Raw genomic sequence first — 10,532 nt, forward strand, 5'->3', positions numbered from 1 at the left:
ACCCCCCAGACATGTTGCTGGCCCCGTCAAAACAGTATCCTATCAGCCTCTCCATGGGCAGGTCGAGGCGTAAAAGAATGTCTTTTATACACAAAAACAGCGTCTCTGCTGTTGTGTCTGGCCCGGGCATTGTAAAAACCCCAAAAGAAGTTCTGAGCTTCCAAGTTGTCATCGGCAAACTGTATATTACACGAGAATTGTTCTTTCCAGTGACATCAGTGGTTCCGTCAGCGCTCAAGCCAAATAATGGGCTTTTGGATGCTTTGCCTCTAATTTGTCGCTGAATATCATGGGCAAACAGCTGTAAGATTTCGTTTTGGATGTTGTTGGACATCCAGTTGTCTCTCTTTTGGAGCCAATTCTTCAACTCGGGATCAGACTCGGTGCGCACTCTTTCCATCATCAGCTGCCATAACACCCCATCCCTATTTGCATCACCCCTCAGTGGAAGCCCCTGGCGCCCGAGGGGGGGCATAGGGGAACAGACTCAGTTAACTCTTCAATACCTGATGCTGAGGCTGAACCTGTCGTCTCTGTCTCTCTCTGACGTTTATCAGATTTAGTGGGACTGTCACTGGGACCGGCGGGACGTTTAGAAAATAAATCTGATATTTTTATTTTCTGCAAGTGAGACATTCTGTGCTAGCAAAGTCTGACTACTAGCTAACATCGACTGACTGCGCAAGCACTGTATCACAGTAGCTCAGTGGTTCGTGGCACGTGGGAAGGGCGGGAGACGGGAGGTGAATACAATTAGTTGTTGTGTCTGTCATCACTCGAAAATCTACTCTGCTGCAATCTTGTCGGTTTTACACGTATGATTGTGTACGTACAGTAGTGTAATGAATGAATGAAAACTTTATTTAACAGATTGGAGAATGGCTACAATACAGTACGGCTCAATACACACAATATTAAAATGGTGAAGTGCTTTGAGCAGGATAAACTTATAATATACAGTGTTACAGTTATACAGTTACAGTATATAATATACAAATATATAAATACTGTCATAAAAAAAAAACATGAAAAGACGGCATGGCCAAATAAACTTTTTTTTAAAGGGATTGTACAGTCCCCCCTTGCCGCAGCTCATCTCAGTGAAAAGCATTTCCCTCCGTGGAACAAAGGTGTGGCTTTAGTGCAGGTAGAAAAATACCCTGGCACCATGGTTACATGTAATGATTTACATACTGTACCCTAGTGGTATAAACCAGGAACTCTAGAGACAATACTATGGAAACCATGGAAGTGATGCTCTTCTGCCGGGCTCTACGCAGTGAAAACAAAACCCACAGTGTTTCCTGTTTCATTGTGATGATAATGATTGTGTCACGAACACATGAGCATGTGAGGATGCTACTAAAGGCACTCTGATTTTCATTTTCTTTTCTTTTTCTGTGTGGCATATTTATACTAGAATAGAAATAGAATAGACGATAATAGAAAACTATTGTCTATTGTCACATATTGTGCCGTATCAAGTGTTACTCCAAGATTAGTGTGCCTCAGGCAGTGTGCAAACAATAGCGAGCCAACTGGAAACACAGGTGGAGCAACCTCCAAGTTTATCATCAGATTCACTCTCCACACGCAATGGCCAAGTCACACAGAGACACAAGACCTTCAGCACGTTAGACAGCGGCATTGCCAGGGAAGGATAAAGGTATGTTGGCTGTTTTTATGAGTTTTAACTTTTTTTCTGTATTAATAAAATATTTAATTCCAAGAAGGTTAATAATATGGAAGGCAAGGCAGTGCTTATAGTTTTAAGTAAGCAATAATAGCTTTTTGAAGAAACTTATTTTCAGATAGATTATTGTCATTGCTTTATGGTGCCTGCTGTACATCTATACGATAGTAATCTAATTAATAAAAATGTATTCATTATAGGTCTGTGTTTGTTCCGTTGTTTAATAACCTTGATACAAGTTTTTTTTGTATTACTTTGACATTAATCATATTTGGAGTAAGGGGTAGATCAGCATTAAGAAGTGGGTGATGATGGGGGCAGGCTACATTGAGTTCACAAATTTCTAATAAGATGTAGGGAAAATGTTGAAAATGTGTAATGCTTCCATATCTGTCCTCTTGTTTGCACTTTGCCTGGGTATGACCTTCATAGTTGTTTCACGATATAGTAACTTGTCAAACTAAGCCTTTATAACCGTTTATAGTTCCCATGTAAGGGGTGTTTAGGTATGCACCTGGATATGTGTTTACCATCTGAGATGGACAATATTTCCACATGTATTTGAAATATGTATTTACTCCGTCTTAATTATTTTGTGATTTGTATCGGGCAAAAACAAATCACGATTTGTAAGAAACCTCTGAGGTCTTTTAAAATATATATATACAGCAGTACCCCGCCCCCCTGTTTGTTTAACGTTGCAAAGATAAAAACTTCACAGCTTGTGAAACAGTACGGGGGAAAGTCAGATGAGAAACGTATTTTCAGAGTTTAAAAATGATCATTCCCATAAAAAAATGATGTAAACAGTCCAGTGATGTAATATAAGCTGATAATATTCAATAATACATTTTATTTTTTAAAGCATCAGTTGATCCCATGTCTATGTTCTGTGGTTGGGGCAACAGGCGGTTTCTCTCGAGAGTCATTCACCTGCTGAATAAACTTAAGCTAGTGTCCTCATTCATAACAGTAAGTTGTTTTATATCAATACTGATGTCAGATGCCCAATACATGCCTCTAGGGGTATCTAGTATGCCTTCTTCTAGCCAATCTAACCACCGAAATCATAGAACGTGACCAACTTGTAAAATGATAGTTACGTATGTAACTGAGGTTCTATGAATCCTGGATGACCACCAGAGGTTGTCCTTAAAGCACTGGATCTTCTGTCTTGCACATGCACAGGTCGAGTATTTATACCAACACGGTCCCTAACCCTAACCCTAACCCTGATGACCCGAGCTGGGGTATATCTTCCGGTGTCATCAGCGGCTCGGTTCCAACAGAATCGGCTCAAGCAATCACAAGGAATCCGAGTGACCGGGCGCTCAAACGGTCATCCAGGATTCATTAAACCTCAGTTACATATCGTTCTACTCCCCATACAAGACAACTGACTTTAACTAAGTTCCTGGGCCCTATTCCCCGTACCTGGTTCAACTAAGTCGATCAAGAGTCCCATTATCCAGATTCAATTAACCCGATGTTTGAAGCCGGGATTTTCCTGTTCCTCGAAGGTGGATTCAGTCTCGTTAACTCGAACCAGACTTGAGACCCAGGATAAGTGCGCGCGGCCGCTTCAGTTGAAAAGCCAGCAAGTATCGAGAGCAGAAATCCTGATTCTCTAACGGCATTGATTGATTAATTGATTTAAAACTTTATTAACAGATTGCAGTACGGCTCAATAGCCTCGCCGACAAGTTAAATGCATAATCTATAGGCTAATTTTAAGTCCCTCATTACCCCAATCAATCAGATTATATTTCTTTAAACTTGCCTGCTGGCGGTAGGTTTATGGAATGGATAATCAAATGAGATCTTGCTAGCGAAAATAATTAGTTCAACTGTTATACAGAATAAGGATACGGCTCTCTTACCCATTGATTGATGTATGGTGGATATTTTACTTATCTGCACTGTGGTGTGACGGTTTATGGTTTTGACTTTCACGCAGATGACCGGGGTTCGAATCCCACTTCTTCTAGTCTTTTTCTTCTTTTTGCAATGTAGGAATAATTCAATTTGGTGCACGTTGAGAGCTATATAAAGAATGACATCCTCAATGCATGTAGATTTATAATATTTTAACTTAAAACTAGGCTACTTTTGCGTATAATCATTAATATTATATTCCAAAATAATTATATTGGAACCGAGGGGTCTCGAACCCGGGTCGCCCGCTTGCCAGGACCAAACACTGGCCGTTGCACCACTGTGCCAGACGGGACATATCCATTGTCTATCCATCAATGCACAAGAGACCCGTGTTTTGAATATTTTTCTTTTGAATGAAGTTTTATCTCTTTATTCTCAAATGCATTAATGTGACTTCAACGGCTCATTCAATCTCTCAAATCCGTCAAACAGCGCATCTCATCAGACATTTTAATCCCAGTTACAATATCACAATAACGTGTGAGTGATGATACAATTCAACAATCCTCAGAGTCCTCGTAATTCATAATCCACAAAAACCACAATCCACGCATAGACACTTCAATTTTATGCTTGAATGAAACACAATCCGGGCGCTCCGTTAAGCAAATCTACAGCGGAGAATATATGAAACTAATCAGGGCCAAACGGTTTCATTCATTGAAAATATCCCCGCGGGATTCACATTTGCAATGCGCCGTTATTAAAATAACCACATGCAGCGTGTATCGCACTCCGAGCGCCGTATATGACGTGCATTATTTTATTTAGGACAAAGTAAATCTATAGGCTGAATATAATAATAATAATAACTTTATTTGTATAGCACTTTTCATACAGAGGTTGCAGTTCAAAGTGCTTCACAACAGTAAAAAATACAGGCATGAGCGAGCATAGCAAGGTATGGTAAATCTAGCATCCTAATAGGCTCTCTGTTTACAGTTTCATTCAGTAATACAAATAATAAAATAGTTTAAAATGATTAAGTTTAGAAATAGTCTAAAAATTATAAAATAGAACGGACATACAACAACAGTAAAAAATACAGGCATAAGCGAGCATACAAATTAAAAATGTAAATACAAAGAGATAGAGAGGTAGCAAGGTTAGGCAAATCACAATTCTTCAGCAATACAATAATAAAATAGAATAGATTAGATAGAGTAAAAAGGTGTGGTTTGATTCAGTTTAAAATTGGCTAAAAATAATAAGATAGAACAGACAGTAAAAAGTGTGATAAGATTGTTCAATAAAGAAAAATATATAACAACAGAGCAGTGTATCACTCTTAGTACTTTGAGTTTCCATCGCTCTTAACATAATACATCAGATATGATGATGAGAATGGCCCAGTTAGGAGAATCAACCTTGGCTAGGCGGTGATGTTCACGATGTACCTAACTGGAATGTTAAACAACTTTGCTAGCAGAGGAAAAGATTTAGGTCAAAAGTCATCCTCTCCTCACAACAGAGCATCACAGGTAGTGGTGGTAGTAGTGGTAGTGGTGGTAGTAGTGGTGGTGGTGGTGGTGGTAGTAGTGGTGGTGGTGGTGGAGGTGGTGGTGGTTGTAGTGGTGGTGGAGGTGGTGGTAGTAGTGGTGGTTGTAGTGGTGTTGGAGGTGGTGGTGGTAGTGGTGGTGGTGGTGGTGGTGGAGGTGGTGGTGGTTGTAGTGGTGGTGGAGGTGGTGGTAGTAGTGGTGGTTGTAGTGGTGTTGGAGGTGGTGGTGGTGGTGGTGGTGGTGGTAGTGGTGGTGGTGGTGGTAGTAGTGGTGGTGGTGGTGGTGGTGGTTGTAGTGGTGGTGGTGGTAGTAATATGATTTATTATCAGCATTTAGTTCTATTATTATACATTTCAAAAGCCCCCTCTAGGAAAACGAAGCACAGAAACATAATTCAGAATGGTATAATGCAGATCTAGACTGTGAGAATCATTTCAGGAAGCGAGCTGTCATTTCTTTGCGGGGGCGTGGCCATGGTTCATCCAGCTAACTGAACTTAAGCCTGCTCTCGACCAGGCTCAAACTTTTTGATCTGTTGTCATGGTGATTTGGACAATCGAGCGTCGGGGAACAGAAAGGTCCGGCTTAAGTCAGGCTATACTGGAAATTATCCAGCTAACTCAGTTAGCCAGGTACGGGGAACGGGGCCCTGGTCTCACACTGGATTTAGTTTTTATCTTTGCATATGATTTAATTTTTCGCGAACATTCCTCTCTCACAGTACTGAAATATTTCCCATATTTTAAAAATAAATAATGAATTTAGGTTTTTTTCCTGATATGTTTTCATCTCCTATTTTGTCTCAGCCTGAAAATGATGTCCGATGGTGGGAAGTTCTTCAGCTGGTCGCGCTATCGCTTCTTCATTTTCATTCTGCTTCTGACGGCAGTTTTGTTTTTTTACAACACAAATATCATGGAAATGGCAACTGACTGGAACCCCAAATGGTGGTCGCAATATGACCCTCTGAACCAGACACAAATCTCTCCCAAGACCACTGACTTTACTGGTAACAACTCTGACTCAATATTCGAATCCACGGTCATGGGAGTAACAAACGAGGCCACTCTTTCTGTACAAACTGAGGTGACCCTCAACAAATCAACCACCAAGGCGGTACATGCTACAACAGTACCCATTGAAAAGGTCAGTCAACCACAGACCACAGAGATAAAAGCTGTGCTTGCCGTCCCCATCCCTTATGTATCTCCGGGGAGATACTTAGTGGAATACCCGTATGAGTATCACTTCACAATAGATGAGCCAGAGAAATGCAAGCAGCGGAAACCTTTCCTGGTTCTGATCGTTCCGGTGGCGCCCCACAACAGGGCGGACCGCGACACTATCCGCAGTACCTGGGGCAGTGAAGGTGTGATTCTGGGCAAAGTAGTGACGCTGTTCTTCCTGTTGGGACTGCCTGGGGAAGAGCAGGTCCAAGAGCAGGTTCTGACGGAGAGCAGAGAGCACCAAGACCTCCTGCAGAGTGACTTCCTGGACTGTTACAAGAACCTAACCATCAAGACCATGGTGATGATGGAGTGGCTGGACTCCCACTGCTCCGGTGCCTCGTACGCCATGAAGATCGACTCAGACATGTTCCTCAACACGCAGAACCTGGTCAGCATGCTGCTGAACGCGCCAACGCTCGACTACATGACTGGGCTTGTAGCAGGTGGAGCTGTAGTTTTAAGAGACCCACATTCTAAATGGTACCTACCTGTCGAGATGTTCCCAGAGTCTCATTACCCACATTACGCTCTGGGACTGGGCTACGTCTTCTCTCTAGACCTTCCCAGGAAGCTTGTGGAAGCATCCAGGCATGTCAAAGCTCTTTACATTGAGGATGTGTATGTTGGATTGTGTATGAGACACCTGGGCATCCCGCCCAACAACCCGCCCAGCTGGAAACTTTTCCAAGTCAGCCCTGTACCTTACAGTCGATGCGCCTACTCCAGGCTAATAGCCACTACAACAAAGCCCAGCACTGATCTGGTGTGGGCTTGGAAGGACTATAAAAGACCAGGCCCTTTCTGTTGATGGAAGACAACCAGCAGAGCCAGTGAAATGTTTAAAGACCAGGCCCTTTCTGTTGATGGAAGACAACCAGCAGAGCCAGTGAAAGGCTTAAGACAAGGGCCTTTCTGTCGATGGAAGACAACCAGTATAGAGCCAGTGAAAGGCTTAAGACAAGGGCCTTTCTGTCGATGGAAGACAACCAGTATAGAGCCAGTGAAAGGATTAAGACAAGGGCCTTTCTGTCGATGGAAGACAACCAGTAGAGTCAGTGAAAGGTTTAAAGACCAGGACCTTTACTGTATAACGATGGAAGACAACCAATAGAGCCAGTGAAAGGCTTAAAGACCTGGGCCCTCATTTATCAACGTTGCGTACGCACAGATATGTGCGTAACCCGTGCGTACGATCGTTTCTAAGCAAAGTGTGTGACTTATCAATTTGAATGTGTGCTTGACTTTGTGCGTATATCTACGCACAGCTCCGACCGTGCGTACCTGGCGCCCGGTGGTAGAATATTATTATTGCAGTCAGCAACGAGGAAATAAGCTTCCGTGCATTAGTTTCAACACTGGCGTGTTCAACTTCTGTTACTGTATGACCCCTAATTCATTATAGTTCATTGTAAAATAGCGACAGTGGTGTAATTATAACGGGCTCACGCGCGAACAAGAGGTTGGCCTGCTTGTTTGGTACGGGGGCAGATGCAGAACACCCACCTCCAAACGCGATTAAATATTGTTTAAAATAAAAAGCAAAATACTATTATTTTGTGTGTCATGTTTCCAAATAAGATTGGCCACAACTAAATGCTTTCTACTTCAATTTGTTGGTCAGAATAGATTACCTCTGTTGAAACTTCACTGAGACTAAAAGTAAAAGACAGTCCTTTTTCTTTTTTTGTGAGCTCCACGCACAGACGTGATAATAATAATAATAGCTTCATTTTATATAGCGCCTTTCAAGAGACCCAAGGTCGCTTTACATAGATAGGGGGGGTGTTATGTACCATGTTTTGGTTAATCCTGTGTCCTGTGTTTCAGCTGATTGTTGCTAATTGGACACCTGCCTGGCAGGCTCAAAGGCACTTCCCCACCCACACATGCACAGAGATTGCTACCAGGAAGACACTGTTGGAACAAGTGTCTCCCTATCTTCCACCACTTTGATCTTTAGTTTGCACTGAATAGGATAATACGTATAGTCTTTTGGTTTTTTAAATGGTCCATTTTCATGTTCTTGGCATCTGATTCTAGGGACATCTATGGATCTCAGGGAATGTATTCCCAGTGTCAGAAATACTGTGTATGTTACTAGGCTTGAGTAAATTGTAATGAACCAAATGAGAATATCAATTCAATAATTTTTTTCTTTTCTTTTTTGACTGTGAATAACACCATGCTAACATTGACCAGACCTGAAAAATCTAAGCAAATGAATAAAGGGAAGATGATTAAACAGAATGTTTTGTAGATACAGTACTGAATTCTGCCATCCGGACACATGCAATTTGAAATATGATTATAGAATATAAAATATCAGGCCTAAAATGGTTATGCGATTAAAATGTGATTAATTAGATTAAGTAATTACAAATCCTGTAATTAATTAGATTACATTTTTTAATCGCTTGACAGCACTGTTTTATATATTTGGTTATTAACATGACCAAATGAGCAAATATTATAATATAATATATAAAATATGCACAGATTTTCACGTTAGTCAGCCACTTAACTGGTGCCCAGAAAAGTGGCCATTTTTAAACTTCAACTTGAGGACTGCATACTTTTTCTGAAAAGCGTATCTTTTGACTTTATACTTATAACACATGCCTGGTCTCTTTTGAAAGATAACATTCTGAAGTTTCTGATACGTACAATAAAGAAAGATCACTTTTAGTGCTAATAAAATAGAGTAACATAGGTCTGAACTTGAGTTGTAGAAAAACTTGTTACTGTAGTAGTTGCAATATCCAAAAAGATTATATCCAAAGAAATTGGTATGAGCTGGAAAACCCGGTGGGTCCATAGCCTGAAGTCTTATGTAGTACAGGTCCAGATTTAATAAAAAGCCGTTCAGAAATGGGTGATTTAGAGCGATTTTGGTAATCTGTGTACGAAAAGTTCTCCAGTAATCCATTTCCTCATTGAAGGCAATGCATTCCATGTCTTCTTTACTTCCGGTTTTCACTCGTAAGTTTTCACCTAGATCCCTGATTCGCACAACCCCACGGGGGGTATCATTGGAAAGCTACAGTCATTGGCTACAAACCTGTCCCATTCTCGCAATCTGCAAATGATTGACAGTTCCAGAGCCTCGGGAGTCGGGGTGGTAATCGGACTCTTGCGTGTACAAAGTTGCACGCCTGACATATCGGCATGTAACTCGAGAACGGATTTCTTCGAGTGAGGTGGCAATCGAACTGAAACAAATAGCTTTAATTCTATTATGTTTTGTAAAAAATCAGAGTTCATCTTTTTGTTTCAATGTGATGAATAACATTATATCATGAGTTAATGAAAGAACTACAGGGTGAAAAATATGGATTTTTTTTACTTTTTTAATGGAAATGATAGAATATATTTTAAAAAGCTGACTACACTGTCACCTCCACTACCATTATTTGCAATATTTGCAACAATGTACAGTGCACTTTATATCGTTCTACTACTACACTGTGAACTGAACATGCAATACTGTCACTCGTGCCATATTTTTCTACTTGATTTATCTTTTTAAGATTATTTATTTTAGCATTAAACTTTCTCTTAATATTTTGTATTCTAGTTTAAGTCTATATTTTGTGATTCTGTGTGAAGGGGGGACTAGCAAAGTAAGATTTGTATTGTACAGGTAACTGTCTGTTTAACGTAAGGTTATGTATATAACCAAGTTCTATGAATTCTGGTGACGCTCAGCGTCAGTCTGCACTGACTTCACTTCGTGCACGTGCACTGAATAAAAAATTCCACAATGTACCTTTACATACCAACATTCGTCTGGCCACACCCCTATCCGCTTACCTTCATAAGCAGGTGTGTGGTCACCTACTCGCCTCCTTCCCAAACTTTTACCACAAGGCGAGATCAAGGGCCGCAGCGCCGTCCTGACGCTGAGCGTCACCAGAATTCATAGAACTTGGTTATATACATAACCTTACGTTCTATTTCATTCTGGCCTCCGCTCAGCGTCAGTCTGCACAAGAGGAGCTGAGCGGAAGCCAGAAGCTCGACAAATGTACCCCGCTGAGGCCCCCCACAACCATCAGACGGGGAGGACCGAGCCCCCCGATCCTCCCTAATGGAGGGATACCCTCCCTATTGGAGGACGGGAGGGAGATGGATCCGACCGTGCGAAGAGGAACTCAAGCAATTCAACGCACAGGG

At 41.4% G+C, this 10,532-nt stretch overlaps 1 protein-coding gene across 1 annotated transcript; it reads left to right on the forward strand.

Moving 5' to 3' along the window:
* Positions 1-1,568: 1,568 nt before the first annotated feature.
* LOC311247262 (beta-1,3-galactosyltransferase 1-like) lies at positions 1,569-9,790 on the forward strand. Its single transcript, XM_084337622.1, has 2 exons — positions 1,569-1,666; positions 5,937-9,790. Exon 2 carries the CDS (start codon positions 5,944-5,946, stop codon positions 7,165-7,167), a length of 1,224 nt encoding a protein of 407 aa, XP_084193748.1. The 5' UTR covers positions 1,569-1,666; positions 5,937-5,943; the 3' UTR covers positions 7,168-9,790.
* Positions 9,791-10,532: the final 742 nt, after the last annotated feature.

The sequence above is a fragment of the Notolepis coatsorum genome (assembly GCF_963971535.1).
Source record: "Notolepis coatsorum genome assembly, chromosome: 20".
In the NCBI taxonomy this organism is placed as follows: Eukaryota; Metazoa; Chordata; class Actinopteri; order Aulopiformes; family Paralepididae; genus Notolepis; species Notolepis coatsorum.

Bases quoted from the DNA above. Each gene is read 5' to 3' on its own strand.
- LOC311247262 (XM_084337622.1), top strand. From the start codon at position 5,944: ATGATGTCCGATGGTGGGAAGTTCTTCAGCTGGTCGCGCTATCGCTTC.